Source organism: Spermophilus citellus (assembly GCF_964194105.1).
Source record: "Spermophilus citellus genome assembly, chromosome: 11".
Classification (NCBI taxonomy): Eukaryota; Metazoa; Chordata; class Mammalia; order Rodentia; family Sciuridae; genus Spermophilus; species Spermophilus citellus.
The window spans coordinates 85,400,820-85,421,027 of NC_138192.1; the positions used below are offsets into that span (position 1 = coordinate 85,400,820).

At 32.6% G+C, this 20,208-nt stretch overlaps 1 protein-coding gene across 1 annotated transcript in view; it reads left to right on the forward strand.

Annotated features, from left to right (window-relative positions):
- DNAJC10 (DnaJ heat shock protein family (Hsp40) member C10) overlaps positions 1-20,208 on the forward strand; it is a 53,661-nt gene that overhangs the window by 26,132 nt on the left and 7,321 nt on the right. The window contains exons 11-19 of the mRNA XM_081260431.1: positions 1,928-2,017; positions 2,756-2,869; positions 7,583-7,697; positions 11,860-11,987; positions 12,260-12,376; positions 16,606-16,707; positions 17,869-18,024; positions 18,853-18,986; positions 19,946-19,999. Of these exons, the coding sequence (XP_081116557.1) occupies positions 1,928-2,017; positions 2,756-2,869; positions 7,583-7,697; positions 11,860-11,987; positions 12,260-12,376; positions 16,606-16,707; positions 17,869-18,024; positions 18,853-18,986; positions 19,946-19,999 (1,010 nt within the window). The remainder of the gene's footprint in view (positions 1-1,927; positions 2,018-2,755; positions 2,870-7,582; positions 7,698-11,859; positions 11,988-12,259; positions 12,377-16,605; positions 16,708-17,868; positions 18,025-18,852; positions 18,987-19,945; positions 20,000-20,208) is intronic.

Sequence of the window (20,208 nt, forward strand, 5' to 3'; positions counted from 1 at the left end):
CTGCAATCCCAAACTCAGCCCGGGGGGTCAGTGCGGGCTTGGCTGGTGGGATACCACCGTGTCGCAGCCACTTATCTCTTGCTTACCAGCTAATCCCTTCTCTGGGGCGCTACACCTTCTGTAGCCGCGGGGCAGGCCGCGGGAATCAGACAGCCTGGATCTCCAGGGTCACACTGTTGGCTTTTGGGATCCCTGGCACTCTCAAAATCTGACTATCTTTAAGATGTTTTATAATTTGCCTCTATGGCTACAGAGTACTTATCACTTTATAACATACACTGTAATTTATTTACTTTTCCATTATTTTTCTCCTGCATTAAATTTTAAGTTTATATTTGTTCACTGGTGTATACCAAATGCCTAGAAGTATTCTGGTGATAATTGTGTGTTTGTATGGCATCTCTATGTGTATCTATGAGTTTGTATTATGTATATATACTCTAGGTATATATTTTCAACAGTGTGTGTGTGTGTATATGAGTGTGTATATATACATACATATATACTTCAGTAACTCATTTACTTTATTAAAGTGTATACACTTTTAATAATTAACAATTTCTTAGCATAATTCACTAAGTAAATATGATATACTTAGAATAAGTATCAAGAGAGGACTCATAAAAGCTATTTTTGAAGGCTATAAGCAGTGCTATAATAAGTAATCCTGTATACTTATCTTAATTCACTTATTCAAGTTTTAAAACTGTGAAGTATTATCTCAGCTAAATATCTGAAAGGTGAGGTTTAAACAGTCCTTTAAAAGTGTAACTAGCAAATTCTATAAGACAAATATGGTTTATAATGAGTTTATAATATACTAATCATACACGTATATAAAGCTGTTATGAGTATTTTTAGTGTGATCTTTATAATGACTGATTAAAGTATGGAACTATAAGCTATAAAATTGAGACATTAAGGGTTGGAATTGTGGCTCAGTAGTAGAGTGCTTGTTTAGCATGAGTGAGGCACTGGGTTTGATCCCCAGCACCAAATAAAAAAAAAAACTAAAAAAAATAAAGGTATTGTGTCCATCTACAACCAAAATTTTTTTTAATTGAAGCATTAAAAGATTTATTTTTATATTTTAAGCCATTTTCAAGTAGTATTTCTTAATTATTAAACAGATGATTCATGATTAAAGATATAAAATTGTTTTTTCAATTCTCATATACATCTACTTGATGTAAACCATTGCTGCATTCTTTATTGTAACAGCTGCTTCATGGAGAATTGGACCAGCAGAGGGGGTTCTGTGAGGCAGAAATAAAAAGAGATTTGTTAGAAGGGAGGTGTGCTTTTTTTCAGTTTTTGTCTTAAATAGACATGGCTCTAAAACATGCTTAAGATCTATGTATATTTTAGTATAAATACTCCTATATTGTTTGGTTTGTGAACAGTATTCTGAAAACCATCTCAGTTTTGTGGTTATAAGTTTTTCTTACCTTACCACTATTAATTAGTTGGGGTGTAAAATGTCTTGGATCATCAAAATTCGATTTAAAAATTCTACGCTAGGGTTGTGGCTCAGTGGTAGAATGCTTGCACTGGCTGGGTTCAATCCTCAACATCACATAAAAATAAATGTCTAAAAACAAAAAAATATTTTTAAAAATCTAATAGAATACATAAGACATGTAAACATAGTTAGCATTAAAATTAAACTGAACATAGTATATTTCTGTGGTGATTTAGCAAATTACTATAAGGATTCCATAGAAAATTTCATATACTGAAACACCTAATAATGGGATTTCTTTTTCATTATCTTTTTTAAAGCCTGGTCATATGATTATTCAGTATTTTAAATAATTGCCCAAATGTTATATACTTTTTTAAAAATTAAGACATTTTGAAATATTTTGAAAAACTTCAGATTTCTTCTTGTTTACTCAAAGATTACAACATGATTCTCTTATTCTAGTTTCTTAATTCATTGGATGCTAAAGAAATATATTTGGAAATAATACGTAATCTTCCAGATTTTGAACTACTTTCGGCAAGCACATTAGAGGTAATGATTTTATTAATAGTGGCATATAGTAATAAATATTGGTAACTTTTCAAGTCCTTAAATATTAAAGTCAGCATTGTTTTATTCTCACTAAAGAGAACTAAATGTAGCAGTTTCCAAGAATTCTGTATTAAGCAGTTCTAGGTTACATTTGGATTCCTGGAACTGAGATATTGGTAATTCAAAGTAAATCTATAATTTAAGAACCTACCCAACTTGAAGGTTGAAAAGGCAAGATTTTGATCACAAAGGAACTTTGGATCTGAATTGGAACTTAATGTTCTTGCTTTCTGTTGTTCACTGAAAACTAAGCATTATTTGTGATTAGAATTCTTAGAAATATTCAGTTAGAATCACGTATTCTACTTTCTGATCCCAGAGTTATCCAAGTATATATTTCTACCAAATATAAGTTTTATTAAACTTGCAAAACTTACTTCTTCAACCCCTCCCCAAAATTTTAGCTGTATATTAGTTAAACTATATTTTTTTTCTTGGCACAGTCATCTGCTTGAACATTTTATGACTCAATGATTTAGCCACCTATGATATTATAAAATTGATTTACATAGCATTATTCCCAGTAAGCTATAAAAAAAAGCATGAATGGTCTGGATTTTAGATTTTAGATTATATTTGTAACTGAGCAGGATAGCTAAAACTAACCTCAAAGTCAAAGAAATAAAGATTAGATCTACCTTAGAATTTCCCATCTGATGTTTCTTTACCACTTTCAAGGATCGTTTGGCACATCATCGGTGGCTCTTATTTTTTTATTTTGGAAAAAATGAAAATTCAGATGATCCCGAGTTGAAAAAACTGAAAACTCTACTTAAAAATGATCATATTCAGGTAAGAAAAATGTATTTTGCCTTGTCTTCTGATGGTGTGCTTCCTTGTTAGTCCAATACATATGATTAAATTTTAAATAACAAAAATGTTTGTTGACTTGGTAGATTAAGAAGCCCTTAAGTGTTTTGGTCTTGGTTGTGTTGGTTTTCATTTGTTTTTTTATTTATGTTTTTTCTATTAAACATGGACATGATATTTAAAAGTGTGAATTTTCATCTTTTCTAGCATTTGACAAATTTGTATCTTACAGATTTTCTGAAAGATGTTATAGAAGAGTATCTTTTCCTTTTTTTTAGTACATGTTTTATTTAACCTCATGTATCCAAAATATTTCAATATGAATTTTTTTTTAAACTGGCACATTATTTGTATATACTTAACAGGGTATACTGTGATAACTCAATATGTGTATATAGTATAATGATCATATCAGGGTTGTTAGAAATGATAAATACTTGAGGTGAAAATGCTATGTATTAGAAACCTTCATACTCTTTAGTTATTTTGAAATATATTGTGGTAGAGCATGATACTCTACCATGCTATATATAACACCACTATTAATTCCTCCTGTTTAACTGTTTTAGTACTCATTATCAAGCCTCTCCCCCCTTTTCCTCACTCCTTTTCCCAGTCCTACTCATTCTGTGAGACCACTTTTTTTTTTTTTTTTTTTTTTTTAGCTTTCACAGTGAATGAAAACATGTCTCTTAAAATGAGGTCCTCGATTTCATTCATGTTGCTGTGACATTTTTTAACATCTAATTTTCTATTGTGTGTGTGTGTGTGTGTGTGTGTGTGTGTGTGTATATATATATATACACACACACACATCACATTTATATATATATATCACATTTTCTTTATCATTTTCTTTATCATTGATCGATCAGTACACACTTTAGTTGATTGCATAGCTTAGCTTTTGTGATTAGTGCTTATGATAAACTTGAATTGTAAGAATATCTTTGATCCAGTGGTTTCATTTGCTCTGGATACGTGCATTGTGCTGGGATAACTAGACCATCAGATAGTTCTTAGGTTTTTTTTTTTTTTTTTTTTTTTAAGGAACCTCAATATTATTTTTCATAATGGCTGTACCAATTTACATTTTCACCAGCAGTGTTTAAGAGTTCCTCTTTCTCCACATCCTCATCAGGATTGATTTTTCTTTTTGATAATGCCCATTCTACTGGATTGGAGTGGTAATCTTGTTGTTTGCACTTGAATTATTCTGATAGTGATATTGAGCATTTTTCCATATGCCAGTTGACCATTTATTTTTGTCATCCTTTGATGTCTATTTAGATCTTTTCTGCAGGTTATCCTTTCCTATTTTAACATTTTTCTTTAATAGAAATAATAGAAGCGTCTTAGTTTGACTTAAGCCCATTTGCCTTTTTGGTGCCTGAGACTTTTGGGTCCTATCCAAAAATAATTGCGTGCACCAATATTTTGAAAGATTTCCCCTGTTTTCTTATAGTAACTTCATAATTCCAGGTTTAACATTCAGGTCTTTAATCCATTTTGAGATGATTTTTGTGTGCAGTGAGAAAGAGATCCAGTTTTATTCTGCATGTGTTTGTCCACTTTTGCCAACACCATTTCTTGAAGACACTCTTGTTTCTCTACTATGTCTTCTTGGTACTTTGGTAAAATATCAGTTGACAGTGTAAATGTATATTAGTTTCTGACCTATTTTATTCCATTGGTGTGCATAATGATTTTTATCCTAGTACTAGGCTTTTTCCTTACTATAGTTCAACATTCTGTTTTGAAGTCAGGAATTAAATATTGTGATGCTTCCATCTTTGTTTGAGATGTGTTTCAATATGTTGTGCTGTCCTTGACCTCCAGGACTCAAGCAGTCCTGCCATAGCCCCCTGAGTAAATTGACACAAGTGTACACCACCACACCTAGTCCAGCTTTGTTCTTTTTACATAGTTTATCTTGGTTATTTTTGGTCTTTGTGGTTCTATATGAATTTTAGGGTTTTGTTTATTTCTCATATGAAGAATATCATTGGTATTCAATCAGAAATGCATTGAAAATGTAGATTGCTTTGGATTGTGTGGGCATTTTGATTCTTCTGATTAATGAACATGGATGTCCTATTGTTTGTGTGTCCTGGTAAAGTTTCTTTCATCGGTGTTTTAGAAATGTCATTGTAGAGATTTTTCATCTCCTTGATTTAAATATTTCTAGATTTTTTTCATAGCTATTATAGGTGGGATTGCTTTCTTGATTTCATTTTAGTTTAATCATAAAAATGCTCCTAATTTGTTGGTTTTGTATGCTGTACCCTTTACTAACTGCAAACAGGCATAATATGACTTCCTTCTTTCCACTTTGGATAACCTTTATTTCTCTCTTGGCTATTTACTTCTGCTAAGGCTTCCAATATTCTGTGAAATAAGACTCGTGAAAATGAACATCCTTGTCTTATTCTAGATCCTTTAGAGGAAATGCTTTCAGCATTTTCCCATCTACCATAGAATGGTAGCTATAAGTTTGTCATATATGTTGATGTTTCTTCTCTACGTAATTTGTTAATTTTTATCAAGAAGAAATGTTGAGTCTTACAGAATTTTTTCTGCATTTATTGAGATAATCATACATCTTTTGTCCTTCATTCTGTTGATACGTTTATTGATTTATATATGTTGAAATCAGCCTTGCACTAAATCTCACCTGATTGTGGTATATAATCTCCATAATGAGCTATTGGATTCAGTTTACTAGTATTTTGTTATTTTTGGCATCTGTGTTCGTCAAGAATATTGGTATATAGTTTCATTTGTTGTGTTCTTGTCTGGTTTGGGTCATGGTTTCATGTAGTGAATTAGGCAGTGTTTACCTTTTCAGTCTTTTGGAATAGTTTGAGAATTGGAGTTAGTTATTTGTTGATGTTTTAACATTCAGTTGTGAAGTCCTCAGCTCTTGATCTTTGATGGTAGATTACTGCTTCATTTATTTGTGCCCTGATCTTTGTGTCTTCCTATTTGGGATTTGATTTTTTCTTCTCTAGGTCATTGAGGTATATCATTAGGTTTTATAATTTAGTGCATGTATTTATTGCTATAAATCTCTTATTTTACTGCTTTTGTGTATCCCAGTTTTTGATGCTTTTCATTTTTCTGAGTTTTTCTTATTTTTAATTTCTTTAGTGACACATTGGTTATTCAAGAACACAGAGTCCAGGCTGGCCTGTATGTTTTGCATCATATTTTATTGAATTCTAGTTTTATTTCATTGTGGTCAGAGAAGATGCATGATTTTCACTTTTTAAAAATATATTGAAGTTTGATGTATAATTTGTGGTCTGTCCTGGAGAATGTTTTGTATGCTGATGAGAAGAATGTGTGTTCTGCAACTGTTGCATGAAATGTCCTGTAAATGGTAGGTCCACTTGCTCTATAGTATAATTCAACTCTGATGTATCCTTGTTTGACATTTTGTATGTTAATCTGTCCATTGATTAAAATGAAGTATTGTTTTGGAGTCTGTCTTTACATAAAGCAAATACTAGATATATTTGAGTGGTCTGATGTTAGGTTCATATATATTTACAACTGTTACATACTCTTGCTGAGTTGACCCTTTAATCAATATGTAATGTTCTGTTTTTTGGTTTTTTAATTAAAATTTGTTTCACCTGATATAAATTCTCCTGCCCCCTTTGGTTATTTGCATAGAATTATCTTTTTTCAGTTGTTCACTTTCAATCTGTATAGGTCTTTATCAGCAAAGTAAGCTTCTTATAGGCAGCAAATAGTTGGATCATGTTTGTTTTACATATGTAGCCAGTAGTCAATCCTTTGATTGGAGAATTTAATCAATTTATGGTAATAACCCTGAGGTTTTTATTGATACATAAGAACTTAATTCCTGTGTTTTGTTAATTATTCTCTGTATATTCTTTGTTCCTTTCTACCAGTTATTGTCTTTGCGGTCTAGTGCTTTTCTGTAGAAATAACGTTTCTTTTTTCATTTGTGTTTTTCTTTTACTCTTTGCACGTTTTCACAATGGTAGTTATTATTCTTTCATTTGCAGATGCAAAATTCTGTTTAGCATTTCTTATAAGGCTAGTCTAGTGGTGATTAATTTCCTCATTTTTTGCTAGTCTAGGAAAGACTTCACCTTCATTTTTTAAGAGTAGCTTTGCTGGATATAATATTCTTGATTTACTTTTTGCAGAGGGGAGTTCTTTATCCAAGTCTTCAAGTTCAGAAATTCTTTCTTTACTTGCTTTAGCCTATTGTTGAAACTTTGTTTTGTTTTTTTACCTCGCCAGTTGAATTATTTAGTTTTGGGGTTTCTCTTTGGGTTTTTTATGTTTTTATTTCTTCTCAAATTGCATTTAGTCCATTGTTGCCCTGTTCTTCTCTGTGATGCTAACAGCATAGTGCACTTCTGTTCATTCATTTTGGATCCTCTTCCATCCCAAGATTAGATAAACAGCCCCTACATTTTTTGGAGGATATATTTCTTGCTTCACATTTTCTCAGATTTTTGAACTCTTTAATAAGTATTCTTTAAATTGAGTTTCAGTATTGTCAATGAACTATTTCTTGTTTAATAACTATTAGCTTCTGTTGAGAAGCAGTGTCATTAGAATGGGGTCATTTTGGGGTTGTCTTTATGAATATTTAAAAGTGGAATGGATAAGAATTTTGTTTCCATCAAATTCAACCTTCACTTTCTACTGTAGGTCGGAAGGTTTGACTGCTCCTCTGCACCAGACATCTGTAGCAATCTCTATGTTTTTCAACCTTGTCTAGCAGTATTTAAAGGACAAGGAACCAAAGAATATGAAATTCATCATGGTAAGAATGGGGAAAAAATGATAACTATCTTCTAATACAAATGTTCCATTTGTGCTTTTTACCTTGTTTTGTGTGGACATAATGTTTGTTCTCATTTGTTAGTAAATATGGGGAAAATCTTTTTAAATTAACATTCTTTTTACCCTTCTTTTTAAAGTAAAATTTTTCAGTATTTTGATCACTGTTTCATCAAAAGTACTTTTGGTAACATGTCACGGTAGTGAGGAATTTATTTGCTTGTTGGCAGAAGCAAGCAATACCTGCAATTTCCAGTGTGCCACAGATATCATCTTAACCATTATAGCCATTTCTAGACATTGTTTTTGGATTTATCTGCTATTAGACTATCATACTTCTCCATTAACTGCTTTGTTATTTCTCTTGAATTTATAATTGCATCTCTATATTTCAGCTTATTTGGGACTTTAGTTTTCCTAGAGTTTGGAAGACATCAGAGTCCCTTTCCTGAAAGAGGACAAATGTAGCGAAAGATACAAACCATCAACTGTAATACAGTTAAATGAATAACAGGTATTTATGAAATGCCTAATAGGTAACAAGCACTCCCTTATTTGTTAGGGCTGCAAACTTGTAAGACAAACTTTGCTCTCAAGAAGATTAAAATACAGTCTGGTAGGATCAGGAGAAGGGAGATGTACAATGAAACAAAAAATATTTTGATGGCCATTATTCATAAATTACAAGAAAAGTGCTATTTGAATTGAGTATAAAATGCTCAATTTCCCAAAACAAATATAGAGGTAAAAGAAGTTAAGCCCTCTGGGCTGAAGGAACTATATCAAAAAGGCTTGGCAAGATAACCCTTACAGTTACTACTAAGTTGTAATAACTTCATTACAACTTAAGATTTATTTTCATTTTCACAACCACTAGTAAATGAGAAAACAGCCTCAGAAAAATAAGCATCTTGCCCCATGAGAAAGAACTAGAAATGAGTCTAGGTAGATTTTGAATGCATTGTGTCTACTACAAAATCCTACAGTATAGGTGCTTATAAACTATGTCAGATCCTCAAAGCGCTAGAAATTATTAAATTTTTACAAAAGAGATTTATTCTTTTTCACCTCCGAAACTTCCTCAGACCCCACTCTTGTCAGTTTTCTGCCTTGTTTCAGGTTCATCACCTCCTTCATCTATTGTACATATTTTCCTGTAGGACTATAGTTGTCTTAGTCCTTCCTCCTGCAGTTGGTTCCTTATCTTGTTTGCAGAGTTGGTACCCAGAACACCATTTTCACATCACTTTTCTGCCTTGACTACAATTTCTTTTAGATTCAATTTCAGATTTATCAGCATAGGAGCAATGACTTTGTTTTGCTCACTATTCTTTTTCTGGCACTTAGAATGGTACATAGTAACTCAGTAAATAGTTGTGGTAAATGGAGTATTTTCATGGTCTGCCCAGTAATCATAGCTCCTACTGCTTTTGGATCCTTTCACTCCTTTATGTTGTCACATGTGATTTTTTTTTTCTGCACTGTAACTCTTCTAGCTCCTCAAAATATTTTGTAAGCTCCAAATAATTCTTATAATAACTATAACTTAACATAGTTTCTCCCCCAGGAAGTATACTGAGCATCATTAAGCTCTTTCATTTACTATTTACTAATATACCTTTATAATATACCTTGTATTGTCCCCCCGCTTTTTTTTAATAGCAATACTAGAGATTAAAATTGAACCTGGGAGGTGTTTTGCCACTGAGCTACATCCCTGGCCCTTTTATTTTGAAAGAATCTGAGTTGCCGAGGCTAGCATCAGACTTGCAATTCTCGTGCCTCAGTTTCTAGGATTATAGGTGTGCACTACCACATCTGGCTCTAGCTTTAAATAGGAATTGAGTATCTTTGTGTCCCAAGTACAGTATGATAAATAGGAGAGTATGTGAACTATACTTAATCTCTGCCTTAAGGAACATTATAGACTAGAAAGAAAAACAGACAAGTAAATGGATACATTTTTTAAATGTCTAAGGCAATTAATTTTATGTGTCTACTGCTGAGTAGCAAGTTATTCCAAATCTTAGGAGCTCAAAATAAGTAATTCAATTTTGGGTGGTCAAGAATATAATAGCTTAGTCAGGTAGTTTTGAACTCAAGTTTTCTCATGATGTTGCAGTCACAGTAGGCAAGGGCCACAGTTCCTGGATCTGGATTCAAGCTGACGCATGGAATATCAGGAAGTCTCATATGGCAGAAGATTTAAATTCCTCACACCACGTATACCTTCCTATAGGTCTGCTCACAATATAGTAGCTAACCTCTTCCATAATGAGTAATCTAAGAGAAGAGTCACCAAGACAGAAGCAATAGTATTTTTATGACCTAATTTCAGACAAGATAAACCATCACATGCCTATATTATGTTGATGGCATGCACCAACCCATCACATACAAACTTGTAAAATGGTATGAGATCTCTGGGTTCATCTTGGAAACCAGCAATCACAAGGGATAAGTATAGTTTGTATTTAGGAAGAAATTAAGAAGAAATCATCTGTGTTGTAAGTTACCCAAAGAAGTAATAGACATTCCAGGCACAAGAACCAGCAGATGTATTTATGGGTTCTAAGGTGAGGGATCCAATATAGACCTTAGACAAGCGAGAATTTTAGGATAGCTAGATAGTGTAGTGTTGAAAGGAATAAGACTTGAAAATGCAGAGGGCAGCAGGAGTCCAAAATTGTGTCTAATCTGAGGGCAAAGCAGAGACCATGGATTTTAAGTAGAGAAATTATTTAAATGGGTTTACATTTTAGGTGGCTATTCATTACTAGTATAGGTGGGAACAAGATTAGAGGGAGAATAGGCAGAAGCCTGATGTAAAGTCACATAAGAGAAATTGTCTCTTCTGTATTCATGCTTTTTACTTTGTGAGTTCACCATTGAATAATTGTTGTTATTTCTCATTGAGGGGAGAAATATTAGCTGAGGAGTTTACAAAAAATAGACACATCCATTTCACTTTTGAATATAGAGACTTGGGCTTCAGGAAAAATTTGGGCTGAAAGTGTAGATTTAAATTATCTTGTTAATTAAAACCTGAGTAAGGTTGAGTTGTTTAAGAGTGAATAGAGAAGTAAAAGATCAGAATTGGAGTGAACTAGATCACCTTTAAGGATGGTCAGAGATAGAGAAATCTGTAAAGCAATTGAAGCGTAAGAAAAAGACAGGAGAATGTGGTACCATTATTTTCATATTTGAATAGTAATGTAAGTGTCTTGCATCTCTTCTGCTGGACCATGAACCCCATAAGGAGTCCCCCCCCCTCCTCATTTGTGCTGAACTTATATTGCCTTTAAAACAGGTTCTGACACATAAAAGAAGTAATTTTGACTGTGGAGCAAATAAGTCAAAAGGCTCTTGGGAAAATATTCTCTAGTTGAGAAAGATTATTTGCCAAATGAAAGGAGTGTATTCTTTAGGCATTGGCAAATAATTAGAGGCATTTAAGCAAGGAGAAATACAGTTCTTTAAAAACTGTGGTTGCAGTGTAGAAAGTGAATTGGTTAAGGGCTGGGACAAATACCAGCATGGCTACACTGCTGTAGGTAAATTGAATTCAGGTGGTGGCATTGGTGCTGAAGCTATGGTAAGAGAAAATAGATAAAGTTATGATACAAAGACAGAGAAGGCAAAAATCACTCTGGAGAATCTTATTTAGCCATGTGGATGATGATAAAAAAAAAAAAGGTGGGAAAAGGAACAAAATTAGAAGGAAATGTGTTTGAAGTGTTTATGGGGTAGTTAATAATACAGGTTTTGATTCCTAAGACTAGTTTAGGTTGAAGAAACAGATGTAGTAGTTAGAGTGTGGTAAATAAAGAATTCAAAGAACACTATAAAGATTATTCTACCTCTGATGAAGAAACATTTCACAGAGGTCTTGACATTTTAACTAGTCCAAAAACCAGAAGAGTGTGCAAGGAAGGGATACTCCTAGTAGATCCAATTTGTGTGCAATATACAGAACACTAAAACCTTTCCAAAATCAACATGTTGATAAAATATTAAAACAAGACAAACTTATCAACACTCAAAATATTAAAATAAGACAAACATGAGTGTAAAACTCTTGAATGTTTTCATGAATGTAAAAGACATAATGCAGATTTTAAGTTTTCTCTTTCTCAATTTTAAAGGAAAGAAGATTTTATATGACATACTTGCCTTTGCCAAAGAAAGTGTTAATTCTCATGTTACCACACTTGGACCTCAAAATTTTCCTTCCAATGACAAAGAACCATGGCTTGTTGACTTTTTTGCCCCGGTAAGTTATTTTTAATCAGTCAGATTTCAGTATTGTCATATTTCTCTTATCATGACAAAAGGATATGATATATAAGATGATTTGACTGTTAATACTAGAACTACTACTTCGCGCTTCTAAATGAGTGCCAATGTAATTACTCCTCTGAGTATTAAATATATACCCAGAACAGATGCCACTAAGTATAGTTTGTCTTACTTATTAGCATGTTGCTTGTTACAAGACTGAAGGGATTTGTTTCATTTGGCTCAGTGCTTATACTTTCTTCCTAGTGGTGTCCACCATGTCGAGCTTTATTGCCAGAGCTTCGAAAAGCATCAACACTTCTTTATGGTCAACTTAAATTTGGTACACTAGACTGTACAGTTCATGGACAACTCTGTAACATGGTAAGGCAAAGCATAAGAAATTTATTCTAATATTTTTGTAAAATAGAGACTATGGGCAGTTTAATATTAAAACAAAGTACTTTTTCAAGTATATATTTTCTATTTGTAGTAGTAACCATTCCAACAAATTGATACAATTATGATTGGATTAAATCATGAGTGGAAAATGTGGTTGAATATAGATAAGGTCTTATTTATCACAGTTAAGCAAATACTTTGACTAGATGATATGCTTGCAATTTTCCATTAAAGATCTTTTTAATACTACTTTTTTTGTTAGTTGGTTTTTTTTTCTTTGGCTTTCCCCATATTTGTTCTAAGTGTAGGTCACAGAAGGAAATTTTTGAAACTTTTGTTTACATGAAAATATTTTCTTAGGGTAAATATTCACTCCTCAGTTTCAACAAAAACCAGACATGTTACACCTCATGATGGAAGTATATAATACCATCTGTAAAATAATAATGGGGATGCGGGGATGGAAATTGGTCCTTAAGCAAATCAAATTTCCAGATCTGTGACTGCAAAGGAAATCCAATTGATACCATGAACACACAACATACGAATCCTAGCATGTAGAGAACTTTTCAGGATACTCTATGCAACAAATTCAATTGAAGAGGGTGTAGGAGGAAAAAATGAAAAAGACATAAAAGATTAACTAGAATGCAGTGGGTTGTTTTTTTTTTTTGTTTTTTGTTTTTTTTTGGTGGGTGGGAGTGGTTATATTTCTTTTTAGTTATACGTGACAGAGGTATTATACAAGCATATAATATATATTACTCCAAGACCCCATTCTTATGGTTGTACACAATGGTGGTATTCACTATGGTGTATTCGTATATGTACATAGGAAAATTATTTTGGATTCATTCCGCTCTTTTCCTATCCCTCTACCCTTTATTCCCCTTTGTCTAATCTACTAAATGTCTGTTCTTACCCTCTCCCCCCTTATTATGGGTTTGCTTCCACATTCTACGTGTGTGAAAACATTCCACCTTTGGCTTTGGGGGCCTGGCTTATTTGACTCAGCATAAAAGTCTTCAATCCATGGCAAATGTCATAAATTCATTCTTCTTTATAGCTTAGTATACATATTCCACATTTTCTTTATCCATTCATCCATGAGGGGCAACTAGGTTGACTCCAGCTTAGCTGTTGTGAATTCTGCTACTTTAAATATCGATGTGGCAATGTCACTTGTAATGTGCTGATTTAAAATTCTTTGGATATATGAGAAATGGGATAACTGCATCAAATGAGGGTTCCATTCCAAGCTTTCTAAAGAATTCCCATACTGCTTTTCAGAGTGGTTGCACCTATTTGCCACCTCACCGTCAATATATCATCCTCACCAACATTTATTGTTACTTGTTTTCTTGATTGTTGCCCTTCTGACTAGAGTGAGATGAAATTTCAGTGCGTTTTTCAGTGTAGTTTTAATTTGCATTCTCTAGTTGCTAAAAATGTTGAACATTTTTTCATATATTTTTTGACCATCCTTATTTCTGAGAAGTGTCAATTCAGTTTCTAACACAGGGTATCTGATTATTCAAAGACTTGCTAATTTTTAGATGTGAAATTAATACAATGGTTATATTACTTGGGAAAATCTTTGTTTTAAATATACTATTGATGGATAGTATATGAATATGATAGATCTGAAATTTGCTTTAAAATAATAATTTTGGTAGGAGTAGAAAGAAGGTATAGATGATATAAGAGAAGCCATTCTATAGATTATCATAACTACATGAGTACATGAAAGTATTTCCTTTCTATTTTTGTGATGTTTTGACTCAAACTAAAATGCTGAATGATGGAAAGAAGGGAAACAAAAAAAAATTGTGTTTTAAAAACAGAAGTAAATGTAGTAGAAAATCTTTATAGTATCTGTGTGGGGGAATAATTTCTTGCCTCCATACTTAAAGTACAAACTATAAGGATAAAAAAACTAATGAATTTGACTACGTGTTTGAACTGTTGCCAAAGTGACATTATGACTTTAGTAGTGATTGAGAATGCAAATTATATTAAAAATTAGCTAACTTCACCAAATGAACAAAAATTTAGAAATCTAACAAGAGCAGATAGATGAATAGTCACACTCTGGGATTGCAGAATATTTAAAAAGAGGTATATTGGGCTGGGGATATATGTAGCTTAGTGGTGGAGCACCTGGCTATCATGCACAAGGTCATGGTTTTGATCCCTGGCACTACAAAAAGAATATATACATATGAATGTATTTACCAGCATGGGTAAATCTCAAAAATATAAGGACCAAGTACAGTGGTCCACGCCTATAATCCCAGTGGCTCAGGAGGCTTAGGCAAGAGGATTGCAAGTTCAAAGCCAGCCTCAGCAAAAATGAGGCACTAAGCAACTCAGAATTGTTTCTAAATAAAATACAAAATAGGGCTAGGGATGTGGCACAATGGTTGAGTGTTCCCGAGTTCAATCCCCAGTACCAGACCCCTCCCCCCCCCAATTTTTTTTGTTACATATTTTACACGTGTGTGTGTGTGTGTGTGTGTGTGTAAGAAAAACAGGTTAAAGAATAGCATAAAGTATGATAAAAATTTGTATATATTCAGACATTACCACATACTGCTTAAGAATATATACATATTAGCAAAAATATAAAAACATCAGTAGATACACACTAATTTCAGGATATTGGTGTACCTTGTAAGGGGGAAGGAAGTGAATGAAATCAAGAAAGAGAACATCAACAATCTGCAAGTATGGTCAAAGTTCATTCTTGTTAAATATAGGTGAGGGATATATAGGTTTGTTATCTAATCTAAGATTATCTTGCATATTTTTTATCTAATGTTTATTAGAAGGGAGAAAGATGTAGATGTTTATTAATTATTCTCTTATTTTCAGTAAGTTTGAATTTTTATTAAACTATGCTTTTGGGGGGTTTTAAGAAGTAAATAGGTCCTTCAGTTTCTGAAGTCATGTGGGACTTAGAAAATAGATGCCAACAAAAAATGCAAAATTATTGTGAAAAAAATTATTTTCTTTGAGTCCCTGTAGTTTTTCTACTTTTACACCTATGATGTGATATTTAATGACTTGAGATAAAGAGTCTAAAATATAGGGTGTCAGATTCACTTGAAATAGAAGTGAGTTGCTACTCACTAGTTGATTCACCTTGACCATGTCATTAGCCTCTCAATAACTCAGTTTCCTCATCTTTTAAGGAGGTTTTGAAATTTTAACTGCTAAGTAGAACTGAGGAATAAATGAGAAACCACATTTAGTGCTTGACACTAAACTTGTTAATCCAGTGAATTATTTGAATTTGTACATTTTTTCAAAACTTTGATTAAAAAAAAAACCAGCGGCAACATTTTTTTCTGAAATTAAGCTTCTAATTTGCTAGCGAGTGTTTTTCACCTTGAAGCCTGCAAAGATCAGCTATAGCAAATCTGCAGATAGGGGTCCCTAACTTCTTCAAAAATGAAAACTGGCACCCATATTAATTCTGAGGAAGAAATAAGGCATTTTTTTTTAATCATGAAGATTATCTTGCATATAGAATAAAAGGTGACCACATTCTTAGGGCATGATTCATAATTCTTTAACTGAAAATAGTTATATGTAGCCAGGCATGGTGGCACATGCCTGTAATCCCAGTGGCTTGGAAGCCTGAGGCAGGAGGATCAGTTTTGAAGCCAGGCTCAACAACTTAGACTGTACGCAATCTGTTGAGGCACTTTCTCAAAAAGGACTGGTGATATGGTTCAATGGTTAAGTCCCTCTGGGTTCAATCCCTAGTACCAAAAGAAAGTTATGTACACATTAATTTTTATTTCTTTATACTTGCTGTTTTGTTCACGTGGTCATCAGCTACCTCTAGAAAAATGAAGAGTTCGTAACTATGATTTCAAAAAAGCAACTGAAATTAGAAATATAATCTATTTTTTATAGCTTCTTCCCATCTTTGTTTAGTAGGACAAAAAGAAACAAATCACATAATTACCCATGCTCACTTAATGTTTCAGTGCCTTTGATTTTTAAGGCTCAGGAGCTATAAAGAAGAAATCAGTTATTTCTTTGCTAAATTTGACTAGGTTAAAATTTTTCAGCCACCAGAAATTCAGTGGGTTTTTTTTAAATCTTGTTATTGTCTCTTAAAGGAAAATTGGTTATACATTTAAAATAAATTGGTAAGATATATAACATCTTTGTTCAATTTTTATTCTCCTTCCTAACAGTATAACATTCAGGCTTATCCAACAACAGTGGTATTCAACCAGTCCAGTATCCATGAGTATGAAGGACATCACTCTGCTAACCAGATCTTGGAGTTCATAGAGGTATTTTACATTACAGCCTCTGACTAGAAATCCTTCTCTGTATATGTACATTGTGAATGAATAATAATGTTTAATAATGGGACTTACTCTTTTTTATGCTACGATATTTTCTGACAAGGAAATTTTTTGTCTATGTTGTGTTTTTTTGCCTAGAATACCTTGTGCATAACAGATGCAGCTATTTATTAAATACATGAAATCATACTTTCACATAGAATTTTACCCATCCCCTTGGCTTGTTCTCTCTGAGCACAGCAATTCTAAGACTGCTACTTAGTAAAAGTACCCTGCAACTGCAGCATCTAATTCCCTTCGTATAGTCTTAACTAAAATTGTTATAGGGACCTCCTAAGAAAGGATAAATTCGAACTTATTATTTTCCATTTAATGACCATCCTACTCTATTCTACTTATCTAATCCCTTCTCCTTCAAAGTAATGTTTTGTGTTTTTTCAGTGAAGCTGACCACTTTTGTTAGTATTACCTGATCATTATATACTGAAGCTTTATTGAAATAGCATTTAAATACATGCTCTCTAAATAGGTTGTGCAATCTCCAGTCAAAATGAAAAATAAAAAATAAAATTATGAATGGCAAATTTATTAAAAGGTCATTTCCAAACCAGTTTTTCTTGTTTCCTCAACAGAACTATATATGGCCTAGAGTTAATTCTTAGAACTCTATTATATTATCTACTCATAATAAATAAAGTTGCCCCTTTTCCCAGCCCAAGAAATAAGAGAAAACCATACCCTGATTTAAGAAAACTGAAAATCCTAAATTTGGATTTTGCTTAGTTATCATTTTTCATATTAAAAACAATTTACTATAGATTTTTCTTAAATTTCCTTTAGCATTTTTTCATTTCTCTACAGCAGGAACTTTTTTTTGTTTTCGGTTTTTTATTAGTTCTTTTTAGTTATGTATGACTTTAGAATTTATCTTGACATAATTATAAAAGCATGGGATATAACTTGTTCTAATTCAGTCCCCAGCACTTCCCCTTCACCACCCTTCATTCCACCTCCCATTCCCTTCCCTCTATTCTACTGCTCTTTCTAAATCAAGAACTTTCTGAATGACACATACCAGCAATTTTCTAAAGAATATATCAACAACTCTTCTTGTATGTCTAACGTAATAGCATATGCTTTCTTTAGGATCTAAGGAATCCTTCAGTGATCACTCTTACACCGACCACTTTCAGTGAACTAGTTAAACAAAGAAAACATGATGAAGTCTGGATGGTAGATTTCTATTCTCCGTGGTGCCATCCATGTCAAGTCTTAATGCCAGAATGGAAAAGAATGGCCCGGGTATAGTAAAATAGTTTATTTAAAGTCTTACCACTTAACAAAGAATGTTTATTTAACAGTTATTCTGAAAACAGCTCTGATCATACCATTAAGATTCTACCTCTATTTCTATTATGCGAACTGTACAAAATAGTCTACCTTTTTTGGTGTGGTATCTGGTACACTTTTGACCAAATTCTTGCCAGTGTCCCCTTCTGTTTAAATTTTTTCTACCATTTATTTTTAGAGCTTAAAAATTAGTAAAAATAGCCTTGAGCAAAAAAAAATTAGAAAATTTTCTACAAATAGGCACAGTGTGATAAATTACAAAAGACTGGAAGCAAATGTTTAAATACCAGAAAAGAAAGTGCAATTGAAGTTATTTTTAATATCTTCATATTGAATATTATGTTTTTATGCTCTTTTCAATAAATTTTAATTTGAGTAAGACCTTTGAGTCAAAGGATACCTGTAATGATTGCCTCCATTAGAAAAAGTAATTCTTTGAAATACCATTGCAGAGAGCTTCCTTTAGTGTTGAGTTTTTAAACACTAAATTTTAGAAATACATTTTTCTTACGTAATTAATGGATGAATTTAATTATTTAACCTGCAGTAGTTGTGGAAAGTGATTATTAGATTTCAAATTCCCTAGCATAAATGGTCTGTGTTGAGTCCTTAGTTGTTATTTGGCGATAATCACTGGCAAATAATAATTTCATAGTAGGGCTGGGGATGTAACTCAATGGTCGAATGCATTCTTAACATTCATGAAGCCCTGGGTTCTGTATAGAAAAGGAGGTAATTTTATTCTAATCATTGATATATGTATACCATTTTCTTTTATAGACATTAACTGGACTGATCAATGTAGGCAGTGTAGACTGCCAACAGTATCATTCTTTTTGTGCCCAAGAAAATGTTCAAAGATACCCTGAGATAAGATTTTTTCCCAAAAAATCAAATAAAGATTATCAGTATCAGTAAGTATTCTCTCAAATTTGAAAACATTTATTATAAACATTTAATTATACAAGTAACATCTAAGTTATCCTAACTAAATAGAAATTAGCCTAACAAATATTTATTGGGAACCCACCATGTTTAAGATAGTGTATTAGTGAGCACTTCAGAAGACAAAGAATTGAATAGTAAGACATTTGAAGAATCTTAATAGTCTGGTTTCAGGCACTGTACTCATATTATTTCCAATAATCCTCACATATGCTCTGAGGAAGGAATTACTACCCTTCCTACTATTTCAGAGAAGAAAACAGATTCTTAGCCTTTAGAAAACTTTCCGAAGTCACATTCCTACTAAGGTTTGAAGCTGAGTTTTGAACCCAGGCCTAATTTGAATCCAGGCTGTCTCCAACCACAACACAGTATTTCATATAAAAAACTCAAATGTAGAATATGATGAATGTTATTTTTAAAAGTCAAAATGAGCCATGTGTTTCAAAGGAGGAAAGAATCACAGCTGTGGGGAAAGTGTATTTTTGAGATAGCTTTTGACATGCATCCTAAAGCAGATGGGAATTTTATAGATAATAACTTGAATAAAATTTAGAAACTCCTAAAGGTTTGGACATTTTGAATTTTGAACTTCCTGTAGGGCTGCAGAGATGTTCAACATTCTGGTGTATCTGAAGCAAAAAAAGATAGTAGGGCTGGGGATGTAACTCAATGGTAGAATGCATTCTTAACATTCATGAAGCCCTGGGTTCAATCGCCAGCACCTCTCCTCTTCCCTAAAAAAAAATAAACCAAGAAAAATAATATTTTGGAAGCCATATAGTCAGTAGTTGTAGCTAGTTATTTCTTAGAAGAAAGATGTTAACTAAATGTATTTTTTAAATTGCTAAAAATAAGATTACTTTCTGAATATATCTAATAACAAAAAATACCATTTGTATCTTACCTTTTCTTCTTCTTTTTTTAGTAGTTACAATGGTTGGAATAGAGATGCTTATTCCCTAAGAATCTGGGCTCTAGGGTGAGTAATCAAAGTTCATTGTATAAAATAGTCAAATCAATTTACCTTCCTCATAAGTGTATAGTTAAATTTCTGTGGATTAAGATTCTAGCATTTAAAATTACTTAGAAAAGGATTATATTTACCACAATAAAGCTGAACTTTATTACATTACTCTTCTTTGGAATAATTTTTAACCTAGCCTTACAATATTATTAGTGTTTGCTTTG